This window comes from Nanorana parkeri, unplaced genomic scaffold, assembly GCF_000935625.1.
Source record: "Nanorana parkeri isolate BGI_ZX_2015 unplaced genomic scaffold, ASM93562v1 scaffold2404, whole genome shotgun sequence".
NCBI classification, from domain to species: Eukaryota; Metazoa; Chordata; class Amphibia; order Anura; family Dicroglossidae; genus Nanorana; species Nanorana parkeri.
In genome coordinates this window covers 45512-68341 of record NW_017308672.1, presented here as the reverse complement: position 1 = coordinate 68341, position 22830 = coordinate 45512, and the positions used below count along the sequence as shown (strand labels likewise).

Below are 22830 nucleotides of genomic sequence, written 5' to 3'. Positions count from 1 at the left end.
TTATGGCAGGTTATGCGGCCGTGCTGGAGCCTCGGCTGCATAATCTGCCATAACGGAGCCTGATGCCTGCTGCCTTGTTCTGGTGACAGTCGGCCCGGCTCGCGGCAGGCGCCCCCCGTCATCTATGCGCCCGGGGCAAACCCCCCGCCCCCCGGTTGTTACGCCACTGTTGCACAGGGTTGTAGTAAAACAGGCTTTTATTGTTTACTATTTGTGGGGTACCAATAAATCTCTTTTGTACAATGCTTTCAATGGGAAATACAGGAGATGTGAATGTGTTGTATATTTTCCAGTGAGTCTGTACCATATGCTGGGTCTGGGACTGTAGTTTGTACTAGTCAGATAGGAGTGAACCTTATAGGTCATCAGTATAGATTTTGCATAGGAAAATACGGCTCAAATATAAATATTTCAAACAATTATGTAATTAAACTGCATTGTGTCCAATCCACACTATGAAGATTGCTAGAGATTAAAGGTGACCTTGTATGAAAATATCTATCTGGTAGCTTACCACCTCTGAATAAAAATGCTTAGTAAAATCCTCTCTTAGACAGTTGTCACCAGTACAAGCTCCTCATTTAAAGATTTCCCCCTTTACTTATGTTCCAGTGACAACTTCAAATTTTGGATTTTCCCTCATTTTCAGTCTGAATGGCAGTGCTTAATGGGACAAATAGATAAGGTGAATGTCCCCAATGGGCACACAGACAGTGATTAAAACTTAACAGGGGGATTAAGCCATCCTTACTGTATCTAAAACTGAAGAAGAATGTTTCAGCTCTGGACGCAAATAATTTGAAAATGCAGCAACTCATAGTAACCAATCATTTATTTGGCAATCTGAATTCTGACAGGATGTTATGGGTTATTTCTTTTTGCAGTGGTCTATTAGTAAAGCCCTCATGTGCTTGCCAGCCCACCCGCTTAACAGAAGCAGGAGGCCCGGTCACATACTGTTATTCCCCACCCGACCAGCAGATTTTACTTTCTCACGCACAATAGGAGGATTTTACTGCCTCATTGGTGGATTTTACTGCTCCATGCCCCACAGGAGGATTTGCATGCCCAACAGGATCGGAAGGATCGCCCGTGAGTTTTAGTGTATTTTCTACATGCCCTTCACACCTGCACACACGCAGGTCTCCACAAATGCACATCAGTACTTTGACCCACAAATAGCTTTGATTTCTTTCTTGCCCCAATATATAGGACAGGAATAAAATCAATGCTATTTGTGGCTGATAATATTGCTGTGCATTTGTATGGGTCTACACAAAAGCACTGGTCTATTTGAGTAGATGAGCCTGCTGCTACAATACTGTTTTTTTCCAAGCATGAGCAATTAGAAACTGTTATCTCTTCTCCAGTGTGAAGTGTGTGGATTGGTTCTGGTTTGAGGTCCATCGTGTATTGGTGCTGTTCTGATGTCTGCTGTGTATTAGTGATGGTCTGAGGTCTGCCATGTATTGATGGTGGTCTGAGGCCGGCCATGTATTGGGGCTGGTCTGAGGTCTGCCATGTATTGGTGCTGGTCTGAGGTCCGCCATGTATTGGTGCTGTTCTGAGGTCTGCCATGTATTGGTACTGGTCTGAGGTCTGCCATGTATTGGTTCTGGTCTGAGGTCTGCCATGTATTAGAGGTGGTCTGAGGTCTGCCACATATTGGTTCTGGTCTGAGGTCTGCCATGTATTGATGGTGGTCTGAGGCCTGCCATGTATTGGTGCTGGTCTGTGGTCTGCCATGTATTGGTGCTGGTCTGAGGTCTGCCATGTATTGGTTTTGGTCTGAGTTCTGCCCTGCAAAGTGTGCATTGGTGCTGGGCTGAGGTCTGCTATGTATTGGTGCTGGTCTGAGGTCAACTAAAGTAACATTAAATAGGCCAGGCATAGCACAACTGAGCCATGAAATACAGGCACTGGGACCACACTAACACTGTAAGTCCAGTTTATTTTTTAGTACATGTAAATATGAACATGTTTTGTGTGTGTGCCAGATATTCAGTTTTTTTTCCCACTTGGGGTTCGGCTCAGCCGATCCAGATGTTGGATTGGCTGAGTCGAACTCCTTCTGCACTTTGGGTCAGCCGAACATGCTGAGCATGTTCGGCTGATTCGAAGCCACACGAAGCAGGCCGATGTACGGCTGATTTCAGCCGATGTACGGCTGAAATCAGCCGTACCAGCCTGAAGTGAATAGCCGAACAGTGTTCGGCTCACTTCACTTCTGATCGGTCATTCACTCGGCTGCCCTCGGCAGCTTTGTGAATAGACCCCATAGTTGTGCTTCTAATGGCAAGGTAAACACATTAAAATAATTAGTGTATTTAACTTACTATTAGCACTACAACTATGAGTGTAAAATTTGACATTTTACTAACACTATGGTGCGCAATTGTTCATTGGCACCCGGGTGTCTCATGGTTGCAAAAATGGCAAGGTTGCTAGACAGGTAGACCCCTGTCTAGACTTGTAAAATTACTTGTGGTGGGGCTTCCTTCAGCTGACGAGACATCTGCATCAGACAGCTTCTCCTTGTAATGGCTGGTTCTCTCCCGCATGCGTCTAATGAGCTCATGAATTTGGGCTTCAGCATGTTCACTGTTTATGATGGACTCTTCTTGTCTCAAGCCGCTGTTGAATCAAAAATATAGTTACAGTGCTCATAAAATATGCAAAAATGGTACGTAAAGGTTTGAGAATTAGGTAGACGTTACCAGTATATAAAAACATATTATAGTCTGATGAGGAAATTATAGCTGTAACAAAAACACTGTCTAAAACATGAAGGAAGAAAGTATATTTTTTTCAGCAAGCTGCTAACTATTGAATAGATTATGTTTATATTTACATTTGCTTTGCATAATCAATGTCATTATCAAAGTTCTACAGCAAGAAGAGAAATGTCTGAATCCAGCCAACAAGTAAAAGTACATATGCACATGGGCAGCAATGTAAATGACATTGGAGGAATGGAAGAGGTTCAGATGACAGTGTCAGACTATCATTGCAATTTGTAAAGTGGCTACACTGAGAGAGGCGGATGTTCCTCTTCCTCTGGTGCAGAAGAACATAGAGTGATGGCTGAGATCTCCAAGAAGAAGATGAGGTATGACTGAGAACTTCAAGAAGAAGATGAGGTAGGAGATCTCCGGTCTTATGGTGTTATCATTGGATTATGCCAAAAATGTCTGCAGAAATTGTGACCTAGACTTTGACAACATTACTTAAAGAATCCACTGGGGGAACTGGATAGTTGTTAATACCATGATGCAGGTGTGGTCTCAAAACTGGTTAGTCTACGTTGTGCATATTAATGCTTATGTGTTCTATGATTCTCCTATATTTCATCCTAATGGCCCTTCAAGCCTGACCTTGAAAGCCTTTTCCATTGCTAACCAGGTTTTTACATGTATAGATATGGAAACTTATTTCTATACAATACCAAAGTAAGCTATATATAACAGACAATTGTACTTATACACCATTGTCAGTGGATAAAATGTGAATACGTTGTATAGGTAACAATGATATTTCAAAGACCTGCTCAGGCACAGTTGAAAAGGTAATTTATTTTGTTTGTATACTGAACTCAGTAACACTATACTCTTATAAAAAGTACATTGTGAATAATGGTCACTATGAATGCCAGCATGGGATAAAATAATGTGATAATAACCATATATAACAGATGCACAGATGTTACCACACCATTTTCCATTTAAATGTTGTGCACCGCATTTCCTCCTCCAGCTTGTCATTTTACCAGTTACAAATCATAGTGAACGGCAATTGTTCCCTTTGTGAATATCTGACGAATTGGCTGTGACTAGATGTCTGTCATTGTTATAGCTTTACAATAAAAGAGGGACATGCTCTGTACAGGAGCTGAAAAGAAATACGGCCACTCTGAAGGACTATATACATGCTGAATAATAACAGCATTCTAAATGCTCTAAAGACATGATGCCTGTTCAGGTTGATAGAAATCACAGTCATAGAAAAGCTGCAGGTTGGCTTCCATTCTGTGAGATCACAGGCCATCCCCCCACGGCCAAGTTACCAGTTTGCTCAAGGACATAAAAGGTCACAATGACAAAACAATATAATTCACAAATAATTCTTGGAAAATTACCTACACCTGCACAAAAACTGAAATATTTAACATTGTATACAGATGTTTAAAGCACCTGTCCACCTCATTTTCCACTACACCCTCTTATTGCACCTACTTTTTAAAAAATTCTCCTTATACATATCCAGATGTTATATAGCCGGTCAGGTGATGTTCAGAGGGTCTTTTCCCTCCTGTTTCGATGCCGGTAATGGGCGGTCTTCAATACTGCAGAAACCAATGCCGACGTTATGCAGTGCTACCTTCTGCTCTATTATAGTGTGATCCCAGGCTGACGTGGTGATGCTGGGGGCGTATCCCTGACAGCCTGTGCTCCCAAGAAGTGGCTTGAATAATGCTAGCTAGTCATCATTTGACCCAGAAAGGAACCTGTGTCTGGCTGCAGAGTAGACTCTTTATGCAGGGCAGTGTTGGGGAGAAAGTGAGCACTGCAGTCAAAGTTGCTTTTTTATTTTTATTTCACATTCTACTTTAAAGCCCAGCTACTGCCAAACTGTATTTTTTTGTTTTGGACAAACTTGGGAAGGGATAAAATTTCACAGCTCAAAACAGTTCATATTTTCTGTTTCTTTTTTTATTATATTGCATAAAAGGCATACAACATTAAATAGCTATGGGAAGGTATCACTCCCTAAAGAAAATCTTGCTTGTCCTAAAAAAACAACATCACTGCAGTATTATAAGTAATTAATTAATGGGTAAATAGTAAAAATGCATTTTTCATTTCCCCCCCTATGTTTTGTGTGATTTATTAATATCTTTTATTTTTGTATGCTTTCTGTTGTTCCTTAACAACAAGTAGTTGTGCTGGATCTCTGATAAAGTATACCATGTTAACCAGTCACTGACAGTAACCTTCCTTTCCTTGGCAAGGAAATAGGAAGCTGAACACCGATAAGTCCTTGAAAAACTTTAACCAAACATTTCTCACTGCAGCCCCACCTGAGACTGTTTCTCTATGTGTTTCACCCAATGCAAGCATGATCAGTGCATTAGAGAGAGGTCCCCCGGTGTGTCTACAGTGAGACATGTCCGGATCTCACGAAGTCTTTCAAGGTCTGACCGTAGCGGTATGCAGTTTCCTGTTTTCTTGCTAAAATTGTGAGCATGCCTGAGCTCTCTCACCAGAACCCAGATTTCCAGTGGTGGAAGAAGTGGATGAGGGCTTGGAGTGGTGACATCTATTCTACTTCATTTGCATGGAAAACAATAGAGGAGCATTCTTTAAAGGGTGAACACTGGGCAAACAGCTAAAGGCACAGTTTACATACCTATATGTTTAATGTTTTACCTGCCATATGCTTTGTATCTCTGTAAAGTCAATCTTGTGATTTCCACATATTTTCCACACTGCACAGCCAGGTAGGTGGAACATGTGATTTCTAATTTAGCCCTTCTTGACACCTATGTGTGTGTGTTGTAATGTGCTTTGACATGCATTGGACACATTTTGGGGTGCTCCGACTAATTTCTAATGGGACCCCAACATGTTTCTAAGCAGAAGAAATGCACATGACCCTCAATACACCACACAACATAAATCTGAAGTCGCATGCACAGTGTTTTTTTGCACTGAAAAAAAAGGTCAGGTATGTCTTTGGTGCATAAAGATTGATGACCCAATGGAAATAAATAGGCACAGGTACAACAACATGCATCAATACATCAAGCAGCATGTGTCTATAGGTGTGAAGGGGCCCTAAACAATTCGTGTTCCTGGTCCAGCTCAGCTTACTGTGTCACCTGTGCCCCACCGGCCTCCTTATTGAACAGTGCAACACTATAACCCCTAGGACCAGTGAGTAGAAAGCTTACTTAGGAGAAAGCAGTAAAGCGGAGTGGTTAAACCAGGAAGCAGCAGAGTGATCTTACTGACTATCAGAAGTGCACCTAGTTTATGTTATTCTGTGCAGTTTGGTTTGTGCATGTGTGGATGTAGTAAGGGCTGCCCTCAAGATGGCGTAGTATAGTTAAAAAAAAAAGTAGGGTTATCGGCCGCCGAAACATATTGGCCGAAAATGGGACTTTTGGCATTATTACCGAAAGTGCAATTTTCCTGCCGATACATCGGCGCATCCCTGATTTCTTTCCTCGCGCTGGGTGCTGCTCTATGTCCCAGCGGGGAGAAGAGAAAGTAACAGCCAGCCGAGCGCTGCGGTGGAGAGCGCTCTGAGCGGCCTGCGTCTCCTCCCAAACTGCTCTGCCGACAATCACAGTCCGGCAGAGCGGTGTGGGGGCGGAGACAGCACTGTCACAGGAGGCTGGGCTTTCCTCCCTACACCGCTCGATCAGCCTCCTGTGACAGCGTGTCAGAGAGAAAAGCAATGTACGCACACTCAGTGATCAGTGATAACAGGGGACACAGAAAAAGATATTGAGGACTTTGTGTTCTCAATCTCTTTTTCTATTTTAAAAGGGAAATATTAAAAGAATTTGAAAAAATAAAAAACATTTTCGGTATCGGTTTTCGGCCTGACATTTGTTTTTATTTCGGTTTTAAAATTTCCATTTCAGTGCACCTCTAAAAAAAAGAAAAATAACATAAAGCAACAAATACATTGAACAAAGAAGAAAGAAAAAGTAATAAAAAAACAAAAACAAAACAATTACATATTTAACAATGAAGTAAAAAAATGAAACGTGTGCGATCCAAAAAGTAAACCGAACAATAAAACTTTACTTTACTAAATATGAAGGAAAACTAAGACAAAACTTTATCTTGATATAAATGTATTTTCTCACTCATACTCACTAAGATTTAATATTATTAATGAAACATGAATAGTCTTTTTAAACATAGATCTACTTCTTACATTGACTGCAAGTCATTGGTATTTTCTGTCATATATTGCTGACTGTAGTGGTGGCAGATTAATTTATCATACACTTAAGTATGCTAGGGTGAAGGAATGACATTAAATGCACTTGTAAGTGCCCTAACGTGATCTGAAGAGCTGGTATAAAAATGAATGAAAACACCATATGCCTTGTAAAGGAGATTAAATGCAGAATCGCTCTCCATCTAGAACAAGATCCTCCTTTAGGAAAATGTTTGGAGTACATGATAGCATGGGAATCATTTTCTAATAAAACTCGCAGGCACTTGTATGATCAGAAAAGACACTTGTTCTAATCTCATACATAATTCAGTGATCAGTAAAAAATAGAACAATACTCCAAGGTGCACTGGCACATTTTCATAGCTAACTACTCACTCCAAAACAAACAGCACAAGAACAGGAAACCTCCGGTGTGAATAACTTTTTTTTTTCCTGCCGTAACTTGTAAATTGGTTCAGTGCATCCATCAGATAAGGCACATTTTTTATTATTATTTGAGATTAGGGGAGAGAAAGTGAATGAACTAAATGAACAGAACAAAAGATAAACATGATAATGAAAAGCACAGGGAGAACTTCTCTAAGTTCTATTTTGCATTCAGCCACACAACCGGTATATGCGGTATATAGAAAAACAACCTTTATGGGAAAACTGCCTAAGGCAGGCTTGTCATACTTTAGGGTTACTCCACTTTAAAAATATAAAAATGAAAAAAACTTTAAAAAATGAACATAGCATATATACTTGTTGCACAAGCCATTTTGTAATATAATGTTATTAAAAATTACCTTTCCATTTAAAACTGTAGCTGCTGTAATGTTCTAAATCTGTCAAAAAATTCAATGCAATATGTAGTCCTGGAGACATTCCCTACACAGTTGGTGTACAGAACTCCCCCGGAAATGTCACTTCCTGCTTCTGTGATTGGCTGAATGATTTTTCCAGAAGTCTGCACTAAGATACACGTATAATTGTAGGCATCCCTTGCATATTATATATATATATATACACATTCCAAGTTAACTGACAAAGCAGATCCATCGATTTGGAGAACATACAGCATTTTAAATGCCACCCCTGCCAATTGTTATAATTAGCAGTTATTTAAGTGAAATGATATTTGCACATTACAAAGTAATAGTTGAGGGTATTTCTTTGTGCAAGTACTGATTTTGAAAAGCATTGAATGTAAAATGTAAGTTGATACTGTTGGGGAGGCATACAGCCCTACCTTCCCATGTAAATTTGGATAATAAAAGTGACATTTTTAAACAAGTTCTGTTGTACGTGTTATATATCAATTGGTAGTATCTGAAAAGTCCCAATGTCCTTTCTATTCTAATAGATCGCAAAAGAGTTGGCAAAATGACAACTGAGATTATAGTAATGCTTCATGTTGCCATTTAAGCCCCTTTAAAAAAAAATAATAATCCCCCCCCTACCTTGCACAATACTAATGTGTGCTATGCATATCATCCGTTTCTTTTCTTCTTTTTTATCTATGTAAAGACCTCTATTATATTAAATTGTGAAGTATTTAGGAAAATGTTAATTATAAGCAATACACACTAGTATTCACTTTAATTTTCAAGCAGTTAATCATGTTTTACATTTGAAAAAATAGGAAAATTGTAACAGAAAAAGCCGTGGCAGTGATTCCTCTGAAGTGCTGAAAGTCAATTCCACTTATTGAGATGGTCACATTACAAAGGAATCCTTTTCTTTGTATTAAATTCTTTGTGAGGAGTGAAATGGCTGCTTAGTGCCGAGGATCCGTCACTACAGGATGAAGCCTCTAATCTCTTTTCCTTAACTCTCTTAGGGAAAATATAGCTCTATTTTCTGCACATTAAATGCAATCCCAGGTACCAGAATAAATGAGAAAATGATTGAAAAGTTAATTACAAATTTTACACCAGACACATTGAAAGAGAAAAGGGAGCGCAACAAAAGTACCAATTAATTTTTCATTTCAAACACTCTTTCTTCTAATGTCCGATGGACAGTAAATGTGTTTCACTGCATCAAGCTTCTGCTTTTTTTGATACCCAATGGCTTTGTTCTTTTTAAACAATGGCTACAAATATTTATTTAACTCATATTAATATTTATCAGTAACTGATGCAAGAAAGTGACTGTAACTTGGGTATTTTTGTTATAATAATGTTTGCATCATTGATTGAAACATTAAGAGTAAGAATATCTAAAGGAAGCTCATATTCAAATACCAATCCCCCAGAGACAGATAAGGGGAGTTTTGTCCACAAAACAAAATACATTTTTAAATTCTGGATTTGTTAAGTGAAATCTACTAGAAAAAATATGTAAAGAGATAAAATGTAAGGAAACAGATATCTAATAAATTGATTATATTTCTCAAAATTTCAAGTCCTGAACTACTAGCCAGGCCTTAAGAGTTACTAGCCACCAGTTGCCCCACCTAACCCTTACCCTGCCTCGGCCTTGGCTCCGCCCCTACACACACCCTCTTAAATAATCTTATGATAATTCTTATCTTATGATAGTTGCCGCTTGTAAATGGCAGATTAGGGATTCCTGCTGCAGGAAAATGCAAGTTCCTGACACAGGAATCTCTAATCACACCTGAAATATACCATAAGTGTGAATGGGGCCTAATATACACATACACTAAAGGTGCCCATACACCTGCCGATTATCGTACGATAGTTGTGGGTGATCGTAAGATAATCGGCAGGTGTATGAGCAGGGTGCAACCGCTTCTACTGTAAGGTCGCACGTCTTTCATCTTCCGAGCACGCTGGAAAACCTGCCGAAAAACGTATGATTTTTGGACGGGTTGGTGGCGTGGTCGGAAGACGAATGCCGTACGGGCCGGTGTGCGCAAGCACACGCTGTCTGCTCTGCACTCTGAACTGTCAGAGCTCTGGCCGAAGGAAGCCAGAGCTGACAGGAGCTGCTCTCCTGGGAAGATTTTCCTCTCTTCTTTTCCCTATGACAGATGGAAAAGAAAAGTTGGAAGTGGTTGCCATTAGCACAGGAAGACACAGACAACAATAAAAAGACTGTCAGGTATACTAAACCTTCCCCACTAACCCTTCCATACTTTATCCAAAAGAAATTTAAAAGTTTTAAAGTGGAGTTGGGCTTTAAGTATGCACCAGTCATGGATTTTATGATATTGGGGAGGCATATGTAGAGAGTCATGGAGTTCTACCAGTTGAAAATAATGTAATATAATTTACTACATAATATAGTATAATATACTGTATACTATGATAAAATGATAGGCAGTTGCTAAAATGTGAATTTTGCTACCTGTCAAGCTTTGCATCTTTGCAAGTCATGCCATGCCATGCCAACAGCTTTGGGTGTCATCAAACACTGTGGTTCAAATATACTGTATGGAATCCCACTGCATTTTAGGATCAACCTTGTAAGAATTCATCAGTCTCTACATTGAAGACTAATGAGCTGATGCTTTCTCATAACAGGGTAAACCTAAGAATGGTTTTCCCTGTAGTAATATTGAGGACGATCCACAGTTTGAACAAGTTAGTTCTATTTTTCCAAAAAGTATTTAGTCTCACAGTGAATATCAAAATAATAAAATGTATATACCTCTTTGTATGGGTACCACCTAGTTTGAATTTCTTCTGGGCATGTAGAATCCCCTTCATACAGCTGATAACCAATGGAACCCTGAAGAGAACGCTAAGGTTGGCCCTGGTTTCCACCACTGCCCTTAAAAAACAGAAATGAAAAGAGTTTGAAAGATAACTGTCAAGAAAGCCTGTATTTGCGTTACTGGAGCTTAGATGTATACCATTTGTAGACCAACGGCCCCTGCGTGGAACTAGACCTTACCTTTACTCAAAATATATTATTACTTTTTGATCCTACCATGATGGAAGTAAATATGCTGGAAAAAGTCACCTCTTAGTCTGTACTATCACTGGGCATATGTCTTATATGCCTTTGGTGATAGCATTGTCAAACAACATGCATTAGAAAAAGTTTTTGTTTTTTTCAAAGTGTGTGTGATGATTGCTGAGGGAGAATAGCAGAGACCAAGAGCTGGGGACAGACTGCTAGGCTACAGGGATCTCTGTATGCTGTGTGTAAAACAGGGAAGACAGAGCTGGCCAGTAGAGAAGAAAGGACCAAGTGCACAGCAGCTGCAGGCATAGGCTTGAGAGGGGAGACCCAGAGCATTGCAGACAACCTGTCACCTGGCTCCCAGAGAAGTGTGAAGAGTTCAGGGAGAAGTGACCTGTGCTGCATCTGTGAGACTGTTTGCATCCACACTGCATCATAGTGGTGGGAGGCCTTTGACCAGCTGTTTATGCATCAAATTTGGTAAATCTGTACATCCTTTTCAGGGCTTTTTCTAGCTTCAATAAAGCCCACTTTATCATTACTGATGTATCTGTAAGTTGCCAGGTCTCATTAAGGATGGATCACCACTGGGAGAGGCAGGAGGACCCATCAAAGTAGCAACTCCCTGGGGAGTAAGTGCTATGCATTTTTTTAACTTTTAGATTACTGCTTGGCTTTAACATAGCTGCAGCAGCACACCAATCTGATTCATTATTCTAACTAGGAAAATGGTAGCTTTATTAGGTAGTTGTGGATGCAACACCTGATTTCTTAAACTAGTCATAACAGGCATAAATTGACTGGTGGGAGTGGCAGCCAGTCACATCTGATCTAAAAGCTATGGGAATTTATTCTCTTTGAAAAATAGTGGGTGCAATGGTTAATAAAAAAAAAAGTTTTCTGGAGTTCTTCTTTAAGCCCTCAAGTTCATATAAATTGGCCAGTGGCACAAAAGTTTGATAATATAGTTGGTGTGCTTCTTTTTTATTACAGTACCACACTGCAGTTTCTTCCCAACCTCACCTTTCCCAAACCCCCTCTCCCATCCCCAAATTCCCAGGTATTCCCAGAATATTCAAAATATAGATTTCAGGTATGTGTTTGGTAGAAATTGGGTAGTGCCAGAACAATACCCGAACACTTGAATAGGCAGCAAATTGAAAGAGCTCTGCAGTGTGAACCTTTTCTCAACGTATCTACTGCCAAAAGCACCGCTGTGGTCTGCAGCCCTTTCCTGCAGCGTATTAGCTGCTGAAAAAGTACCAGCCATTTGGGTACTACATGCATGAAGAAACACATAACTATGCACTAAAGAACTGGGTGAAAGCAGCATCTCATTGAGAAATGTCAGCACAAAAAGCTCTGCACTCAGGACGTGTCAGGACGAGGTCTTTGAGCACCCAAGGTGAAAAAAATAAATGTAGTCCCCCAGTCAAGGGGGAGCACAAATTGTGCCACCCTGAGATAGAGTGGCAAAGTACCTCTTTGCCACAATTCTCGTTTAGCAATGCAAAGCAATGCTAAACAGAGGCAGTGAGACCAATTGCGAGATACATTTATTACAAGGTTACTGCATGAGTTGTAAATGTCTTCCTCAGCTTCTAAAGTAGCACTGAGACAGAATAATTATGCAATTGTTTAGAGTAAAAATATGTTGCATCTACTATAATAAATATCTCAGAATTTTGCAAACTACTGCACTTGACTGCCAGGCATGCAGATGCAGGGATCTGTAAACCTGTTGTAGAGGGCAGAGCTTGAGCTACTAATTGTGGAGATGAAGTGCAGCTTGCACTTCCAGGAAGTGGCTCTCACTTGTGGCACAAAAGAGACTGACAGTTGAGCTAATAGGACATGATGTTTCAATCCCTAGATAAGTCTGCACTCTTGATGTTAAAATTTTAGTGGTGAAAAGGCGAGAGGGTTATCAAGTGATGGGGGCTATCAAGTGGGCACTTTCCTTCTTTGATGTTTTGTTGATGGGTCCACGATGTCTCCAGAGGTCTCAGTGTTGGTACCTGGTGTCCCAGGCACACCCCCCTCAGGTCCACACCCTCCTGTGTCAACTTGCAATCCCGTTTTTGTCTTCCTTTTAATTAAAGTCCAATTGCTATTTTTTTTCTGCTGCATTTGATAAGGAATTAATTGCTTGTTGGAGGGAGCGACCCCTCACTGAGATGTAGCGACAAAAGTCCTGCATTCCACATCTACAGGGAAAATCTTGATCCTTCAGCCATTCTGGGCAGCTTCAGTTTTCAGTTCTGAATACCTGTTCTTTTTTCTTTCCTAAGCTTTTTCAACACCATCATCCAATGGTACTGTCAGTTCTACAACATATGCCATCTTGGTTTTTGTGGACCATAGGGCCATGTCTGGGTGGAGTGTTGTAGTCACAATATCTGGGTCAAACACAATTTTTTTCTACAGGTCCACATCCATTTTCCATTTCCAAGCTCCATTTTGATGCTCTGGAGGTTTGCCTGCTGGCGCACATCTTGTGATATAGAAATTCCCTGCTAATGTTTGCGGAAAAGTCTTTGTGGTGGTTCATCTCTGTTCCAAAACTGACGTCTGAGAACTTGGTTATCCCTTTAATTGTAATGCTGTTGGCTGAGGCTTGCAGAGCATCTTGTTAGAATGTGCCTTAGTGATCTAAGAGCTTAACAAAGAGAGCAAGCAGGATCTTCTCCTTGCCATTGATTCACATTCTAGGGTAAGGGTGGGAGATCATGAGCGGTCCTGATGACTTAGCTAAGATCCCTCATCTCCCAGATGTCACACTAGCGGAGTTTCCTCTTTTCCTGGCTCTCCCAGTTAGTCCATTGGCTGCCTGGCTCAGATGGCTTATACCTTCATGTCCTTTGGGAGTTGAGCTCTGTTATCATGAAGGTATTGTTTGTAATTTTTAGAGACTCTTATTGAGTGGCTTGGTACCAATGGACTAGAGCAAGGCCAATGTGGTGCCTATATGTAAAAAAAAGATCAAAGTCTTTACCAAGTAACTACAGGAAAACAAAAAAGACAGGGGGAAGCGCCACAACCAAATGTGCAATGGTGGGTAAGCAAGTCAGTGGGCCAGACAATGAAACGGCATGGAATGGTGGCTTTCACCCATAATTGACCGCAATTAATGGTGGTGCCTTCCTGATGATGTTGATGTAGTTCGAGATGAGGGGGAAGAGAAAATAATAAAAAGTGATTCTCAAGCAAAGTGTATCAAACTGCTCGAGGTTCACTTTGTATTATTTTCTCTTCCCCCTCATCTCGAACTACATCATGGAAAAGGATCTTGCCTTCTTTATTCAAAAAGTTCAGTACGTCCCCCACTTTACCTGGCTTTAGGAATAACTTTTTTTCTATTTATCTCACTCAGCTTGGGAGAACTGATGTTTTGGGAATGAAATTGGTAAGAAGTCAACTGGAACAAGTATCAGTCCTTCTTTTCGCTCATCAGTGTGGATGGTTCTGAGATGTTTTTCAGCCTCCTCTTTTGACGCTTTCAAGGATCCACTTTTCTCTTTAATGAAAATATTTTCCACAAATTTAAAGGTATCTTTGTAGAAATTAGCTTTTTCCTCCTGTAGCGCTCACCCCAGTAGGAGCCGCTGGATATAACTTAGGTTCTCCTACCTGTTTTGCAACCACCGGCTTCTTTTCTCAGCTTCAGTAACACCAACACTTCTAGGATAGAACAGATTCATGTAATAGGGTCTTTTTAGTATTTATTTCTCAGTAATAACTAGAAGAGAGGGTTAGGATTGCAGGATACCCAAATAACAAAAATGGAGGACAGTGTGTTCAATATTAGCAACAGCAGTAGTAACTGGTAGCAACAGGTCCTATGAGAGTGACCAAAAATAGCACCAGAGAACAGCCAGGAACAGTCTATGACCCTGAGAGCGCAGTCACAGTACTTGTAGGGCACCAACTGGCTTCTCTTCTAGGGCGAGGAATCTCTTTCACGGTCCAGACGGCAGCTCTCAAAAGCTCCTCTGTGACACTCCTCAGTTAACAGATCCTTCCTCCAGCCCAGCTTTTTTCAGGTCTCTTTCCAGTAGCACTTTAGGCCTGTGAGCCCCCAGCACCTGCCACATGCTGAGGCCTAGGTCAGCCATCTTGCAACAAACAGACCTCTTCCCATGAAGAAGCTCGAGAGGAGAGAGAGTTCTGGAAAGGTGTTCCCAAATATTTATCACCTTCCTTCAGTCATACCTCTGAGTTAGCCTGCTCATAGATTGGTCAGAGTAAGATTTATATTAATAATTTGAGGAATGATCCTCCCACACTGTATGCTGAGGCTCCAACCCAGCAACAGGTTGAATTATTCAATCCACCAGACTTTGGGAAAGCCTGCAGAACTCAGAATAATCAGCATCCAGACTGACCACAGTCTAGATATAAACACTAACTTTAGTAACAACATAGCAGAGGGTGCTACACTTCTTTTTTGCATTGTTTCCTTGAATTTTCTGCATTGTACAGCTATAAGAGAGCCTCTGTTTAACGTATTTTTTGAATAATGTTGATGCCCCCCTTTCTTCTGCTGTTGCTTTCTTCCAAAACTTCCTCAGGCTACGTTTCTCCTTAAAAAGTCGCTATATTTCCTGCAGTCATCAGGATTTGGGGGTAGATGTTGAGAGATCTTGCTATTAGTGTATCCGAGACAAATAAGAAGCCAGGGGCTGACTCAGCACAACAGGATCCACCTAAGACTAAAATATTATCTCTGGGCGAACTGACCCTTTTAGGTAAACATATCTAATGGCATTTGGCATGTTTGAGAGCTGTGTATCATAAACAACTGCCGTTTTCCATAAAATGTTGTTTTCACCTCTTTCCATACTTTTATGCATGTCAGTACTGCTGATCTTTTTTTTTTAAACAAATATTTTATTAGCTTTTCCACAAAATAAGGCAAGCCAGCATAAGGCAGTACAAAGTAATAGAGACATAAAATCAAATTATCAAAGACAAACTCCCCTCGCTGGGTAACGGGCCATCAAGTACCATTTTGTATATTGGAAAGGTGTCATAATCTGGTTAATTTCAGTCGGTGTGAGAGTGGCATTGATGAAAGCTTCCCATCTCTTGTAAAATTCCTCAGACCTCACGTTTGGCTGTAGTTCCGCCTCCAGTCGTTCACACTGGAAGAGCACATGTAATTCCTTCACTACTTCCTGCACCGTTGGAGGAGTATTCGCGTTCCATCTACGCATCACGCAGCGCCTGGCCGCTAGTAGACAGAAATCAAGTCCCTACCCTTTTGCCCTGTTTGCATTGTTTCCATTCCCTGTGGTGCACTAAAAACATAAAGGAGGGGTTCAAAAGGGGGGTCCACTTTGTAACATCCGTAATAAAGGAGGCCAGTGCCTGCCAGAACTTGCATATTGTGTCACAATTCCATAGGCAGTGTGCCAGTGATGGTCGTATATCTCCACATTTTGGACATCTAGATATCAAAGATTCTGAGGAAGTGTTCTGCGGTTTGAAATACGGGACGTATGCCCTGCGCAGAATTTTGAATTGGCTCTCCCTCCAGACTTCGTTGATCACTATATGTTTAATCTTGTTGTATCCTCGTAGTAAGTTGTCAACTATTTCAGGATCCGGAAAATCTTTTTCCCAATTCTGGACATTAGAGGTGTGCAACGGTCGCACATACAACGCCTGAAGGCGGGGATACAGCTCTGAGACAGAGTAGTCATTATCTTTCAGCATGGTGTCTAAGAATGATACCCCCAGAAAGCTCCTAGGGTTTCGCGAGATGCTCTGCCACGTTTTCGTAGACTGCAGGAAATGCAGGAAATGTGTGCTCGGAATTTTAAAGTCCTGAATCAGTTCCAAGAAGGGTACAGGTGTCATTGAAGGTCCTGTGGACAATTTAGCCCACATGTTCAATCCCTGCCGTTGCCAAATATTAAACACTAAGTAATCCATACCTTGTGGGAACATGGGATTGCCCTGTATCGGGCAGTATGCCGAAAGGTGAGGTGATAAATTCAATCCTCTATGCACCTCCCTCCAGGCCACCACCGTGTCACGGATCAATAGATTTCCCGCTATATGCTTTGGTAGGAGAGAAAGTTTACAGTGCAGAATAGCCTTTATGTTCCATGGGTGCACCAAGGCTTCTTCCAGCGAGGTATTGGAGAATCTAGATTTACCAGACACCCAATCCAACGCATGACGTACCAAGCATGCTATTTTATACAAGCGAATATTGGGCAGGTTAGTTTATCTATCAAAGGAGATATATGGAGCCCATATATCGATGAAGGGAGTTTCCCCACCTTAATGCCTAAGTACGTAATGTCTCGCGATGCCACTCTGAGTGTCGATTTGGGTTCCCAGGAGCGATCCACAATCGAAGTAAAAGGAAGTACCTCACTTTTACTGAAAACAATGCGAAGTCCCGATAAGGTTTTAAAGTACGCAAATATATCTTGTATAACCACTATGTCTTTGGCCGGTTTCGATGTAAATAGTAGGATACCATCTGCGAATAGTGCAATGCGGAGCTCTTCAGTCCCTAAGTTAATACCACTTAGCAATGGTGTTTGCAACATATACCTCGAGGTTCCAGAGCCAAGTTAAAGAGGAGCGGCAAAAGTGGGCATTCCTGTCGTGTCCCTTTGTGCAGTACTATCGACGGGGACAATGCACTCCCCGTTAATATTCTGGCTACCGGTGAAGCATACATATGTTTCAGAAAGGAGAGTACTTTACCCTAAAATCTGAGAGTGGACAGCACCAGAAACAGCCAATCCATGTTCACATTATCAAAAGCTTTTTCCGCTTCCAGGGTAACAATAGCCATCTCCCTGGAGGGGTACGATTTGGCTGCCTCTAGTGCCGTCAACACTCTACGGATGTTCATTACTGCTGATCTACCTTTAATAAAACCCACCTGTGCCGGGTCAATCATTGACAGCAGTATATCAGCCAGTCTCTGTGTCACTATTTTTGAAAGTATTTTTGCGTCCACATTAAGTAACAATATCGGTCTGTATGATCCCGGGTGTGTCGGGTCTTTGTCAGGTTTTGGTATTAGTTTTATATATGCCTCTTTCCCAGTGGGGAAGTAGGGCCCGCCCTCCCACATTGAGTCATAGAAGTTAGAGAGGGTATCTGTGATATCATCTTTCAATATTTTGTAGAACTCCCCAGGTAGCCCGTCTGGACCTGGGGCTTTTGACCCAGCAAGATTAGCAATTGCATCAGCTATCTCCTGTTTGGATAAATCCCCATTTAAAATGGATAGATGTTCTTGTGTTAGATTAGGGAGATAAATCTGTTGCAGGAACTGGTGGGCTGCAGGCATGTCTATGTCCTCAGCACTGTAAAGGGAGCGATAGTATGCCTCTTGAATCCCGTTAACTTTCACTGGATCAGTCTCCAGCTGATTCGGTGAGTTCTTAAGAGATAAGATATGCATTGGTGTGTACCTTCCCTTGACTAGTTTGGACAGGAGTTTGCCCGACTTATTCCCGAATTTGTGGTATTGGAGGTCAGTGTATGACATTTTACTTCTCTCGTACCTATCCGCCCATCGGTCAAATTGCCGTTTAGCTGCCTCCCATTCTTTCCTATTAGCAGGGGAGGGCGCTAAGTTAAGTCGCTGCTGAGCTGACCGCAAAGATGCGCTCGCCTCCTTATATGCCTGCCTGGCTTTCTTCCTGTATGCTGATACATATGAAGTAATTCTGCCGCTCAAGTAAGCCTTGCCGGCCTCCCAAAACAGGACGGGAGAGTCAGCATGTGCAGAATTATTCTTCCTATACTCCTCCCACGCTGTAGTGACGAATTGGCCAAAGTCCCCACTAGAGGCCAGAAAGGAGGGGAATCTCCACATGACATTATTGTGGATCCAGGGCATTACCCGGATAGAAACTGAGATCGGTGCATGATCACATATCGCTATATCATGTATCTCAGATTGATCGATCATAGGGAGTAGTGCATTTGAGCCGAAAAGGTAGTCCAGCTGGGCCAGACAGTTATGTACTGAGGAAAGATGCGTGTATTCCGTCTCTATAGGGTGCATTAGTCTCCATACATCTTGCATCCCCAGAGAGGATGTCATAACTGACAAATCCATCCTCTGGTCTCCCCTGTTCATCCTAGATTGAGTAGAACGAGTGTCAAATCTCTTTCTATCCTCGGATGGATTCATCACTGAATTAAAGTCGCCCCCCATTAGGTGCAGCCTTGTCTTAGGTTTAGTCAGCCACTTGGTTAATTCACTAAAATGAGCTTTGGTGGGAGAGTTATGCATGTAAATATTAGTGACAGCTAGTACGTTACCCAGGCAGCGCATAGTTACTGTGAGCATCCTACCATTCGTGTCCCTGTCCACCTGGCAATTAAGGCGTCTGTGCACAAGGATCACTACTCCAGCTTTCCTGCCTTCAGAGGGGGATCCAAATACTTCTCCCACCCATAGTCTGCGAAGACGCAGCATGTCTTCCTCCTTCAAGTGTGTCTCCTGAAGCAAAGCTATATCTGTTCCCATACGTTGTAAGTGTCTGAGTACCATGTTACGTTAATGTGGGCTTCTAAGTCCTTTAATGTTCCATGACACTACTTTCATATTGGTTTAGCTAGTGATACCCGTGTAAATGGAAGGATGTATTCTATGACAATAGTGAGTATTATACTTCGATTGTGGATCAATGTAGTCCCTCCCGGGAACCCAAATAAACTTGTCCAATACCTTTGTATGAAGGGCATCTTAGGAGTCGCATCACAAGCTCATGACCCCAGATACAGCAAACATCGAGTTAGAACCCTAGAGCGATCAGTATCTAGTAACAACATAACAAGAATGTATTCAATTAACATAAACATGAAAAAACTGTAACAGAGAATATCAACAAGTATGACTTCACCGTTTCTTCCTAGTGTGAGCAAATCGGGGTTTGCGCATTAACCTCCCGCTCCGCCACTACATCTATCTAAGGAGGAACCATGGCACAAGGCCCCATGAGCCTGAAGGATCCCCATCAGGTAGTCGCATTGACAGGAATGACCCCTCCATCCGATACCTATGGAATAAAACAGAAAAACACACAGGTATATTTGCCCCTAGGAATCTATAACTTTCTTTTTGTGAACATGTATTGTTACTGCGTTATTCAGCGAGTGCGTTGTTTGCGTGGTGTGTTTCCACTCTGTTTCTGTTGCTTATTGCCTTTTTTTGGGGGGGCGTGCGTGGTGGTAAAGATATTTTGGAGGGAGACCCATGATCACTATCCAGTCGATCCAGGAAAGATTCAGCTTCCTTCGGATCTTGGAATGAGTATTTGCGGCCCGTAGCTGTCTCAAAGTATAAGGTAGCCAGATACGCCAGGGTGAACCGAATACGTTTTTGGTAGAGAGCGGTACAGACCTTGCTAAACGCTTTGCGTTTTCTCGTCACGTCTACCGAGTAATCTGCAAAGATCAACAAATTGTTTCCATCAATTATCAATGAGCGCTGAGACCTAAACTGTTGCAAGATACTGGTTTTATCCGCATAGTTAAGGTAACGAACAATCAGCGGTCTGGGAGTAGATCTTTCTGTTTGTGGCGGTCCCAGCCTGTGAGCACGTTCCACCACACATTCAGCAGCGAGTCCCAATGCATCAGGAATAAGGACTGAACATAGGCTGGTAAGGGTTTGTGGTTTGTAGGTTTCTGGTAAACCTACTATTCTTAAATTGTTCCTTCTGGAACGATTCTCCAGGTCTTCTATTTTGTCCTGTAGAGACTTGACACGGAATCCACTAGCATTATTTTTGAGTGAGCCTCAGCAAGTTCATCCTCCAGAGATGAAATTCTGTGTTCTGCCTCTTTAAGAGACCTTGAGTGAACACAGATGTCTTTTCTGATTGCAGCCAGCCCCTGCTGTATAGCAGCCTCCACAGCAGATGTAATTGTGGGCTTAATAGTTTAGCTACGGCTGCACTGCAGCAATGTGCTCGTGTGTTGTGTCATCTGCTTCAGCAGTCTCGCCCTCTGTGCCTGATGCTGGGGATGCATTTAGAGTTAGGACCGCACTATAAGAGGTGCCTTGGCGCGGCAGTGCGGCTTACACATCCTTTGCAGAAGACGTGTATCCAAACCTCTGTCATTGTCCTTAGTGGTGAGACAAGTTGTTTTACATGCTAGTTTGTGAGTGTGCCATGATGCCTTTCTACTGTGATGCTGGGGATGGGCTCCTGTCCCTGCTGGTGTGGATGCCGTCCGCCATCTTGGGCTCCCTGGGTGGCCGCATGTCGCCTGCCGATCGCGGCAGTGAGGACGAGCGGCTCTTTGATCCCGCCAGGTACCGGTCCATCACTGTTCCCCGGGTCACCGTGCGAGGGGGCCGCTCACAACTGGGCGAAGTGGCTGGTTTTTAATGCTGTATTCCGGCGGCGGAGTGGGAGCGCTGTACCCCTGCAGCCTACCACATAGGCGCCGGAACCGGAAGTAGTACTGCTGATCTTAATTAGTCTCTTTTAGCCATGTCCTATTTACATGCACTCGTTCCAGGGTCGGCTGCACATCATTGCTCTGACCATGCATCGGACAATGTTTAGGCAATGTGCGTTGGAACATTTGCCTGTAGTCTCCACCAGCAGCTCAAACTGGAGACAGTTGTTATCCAATAACAGGACTTATATTCTCAAGAGATCTACCAGTTCTCACTACAGTAATAAAAATAACTGTAATAATAGTAAGTAAAACATTATCACTAGTCTAGAATGATTCAATAATGTGATATTTAGTAATGGTGGATGGTGAAAGTATTAAAATCAGTTATTATACTACAATAACTAGATTCGAAGAGTTCACATTCTTCATTTTTCATACCTATAAATTTCAGCATTACCATTGGAATTATATATGCTGTGTAATTTGTTGTGCATGGCCTATATCTTGCCAAAGTAGGAAATAAAATATCTCATTGTGTGGAGGAAATGGGAGTGTGGTGCTTCGCTTGCAGATCTGTGTTCCAGCTAATGTAGCTTAATCAAACTGCAATCAAGAACAGTGTCAGGTGCAGCAACGGAAATCACTGGCGCCCTGACCATTAATATGGAAATGTGCTTACTGGAGAAAGTAAGAGGCTGTGAAAGTGACAATAATAAACCATGCCGCAAATAGAAAGAAGAAGATGCCAATTTCCTTTATTCGTTTTAATGATAATACTGAATTTGTATTATGACGATCAGTTATGTTGCTGGTAATATTGATAAAGCTAAAACAAAGCTACTTATAAAATGATTCACATTTGATGATATAGGTTTAATCATATGACTCCAGGAAGCATTGTACCTTAGCTTGATCTTTGTACTGCATCCTCAGTTTATTATTTCCTTGGAACATTGTGCAAACTTATGATAACTATTTCTGTTACTGCCTCTTTACTTATTTACAGCCCAACGACAGCTTTTCCATGACCCTCGCTGTACATAATGGTAGATTAACTGGCTTCCACCAAAATAGGTATTAGAGTGGCCATATAGATGGGCAGACACCTCAAATATGAGACATCTGCTCATTCATAATGCTGCCAGAATCCAAGCTATCCGCTTTTTCAAATTGGCATAAGGTATGCTGTGAAAGCTTTCTTTAATTTTCTTCATGGAAGAAGAAATTACTGGCCATCAACTGGAAACAGATTTTAAATGCTGGAAAGGTCTTTGTGGGAATATTGCAGTTCTATACAGCCCATCTGTTGTAAGCCATGCTTGAACTAGTCATGTTTCTTGCTTTTGTAGAACCCAGATTATCATGTGCTTTTATATTGCTTTGTATGATATGGACATGCTAGGTAGGCCCCACAGTGTGTGTGCTCATACTATATGACAATGATATGGCCATTAAACTGGGCAGAGGTAGCGAGATCCAGCCTTCCAGCTGTGGTAAATATACAAATCCTATTAGGCATTGCAAGATTCAGACAGCCACAAGCTGAAGCATTATAGGATTTGTAGTTTCAACACAGCCGGAGGGCTGACGTTTAGCTAC

The 22830-nt window shown here is 41.8% G+C and overlaps 1 protein-coding gene across 1 annotated transcript in view; it reads right to left on the bottom strand.

Annotated features, from left to right (window-relative positions):
* Positions 1-16049, bottom strand: part of CNGB3 (cyclic nucleotide gated channel beta 3) — a gene marked incomplete at its 3' end in the record, with an annotated part of 97189 nt that extends 81140 nt beyond the window's left edge. Inside the window, exons 1-4 of the mRNA XM_018573503.1 lie at positions 15841-16049; positions 10576-10698; positions 3030-3122; positions 2459-2634 (exon numbers count right to left, since the gene is read on the bottom strand). Coding sequence (XP_018429005.1) covers positions 2459-2634; positions 3030-3122; positions 10576-10698; positions 15841-16049 — 601 coding nt within the window. The remainder of the gene's footprint in view (positions 1-2458; positions 2635-3029; positions 3123-10575; positions 10699-15840) is intronic.
* Positions 16050-22830: the final 6781 nt, after the last annotated feature.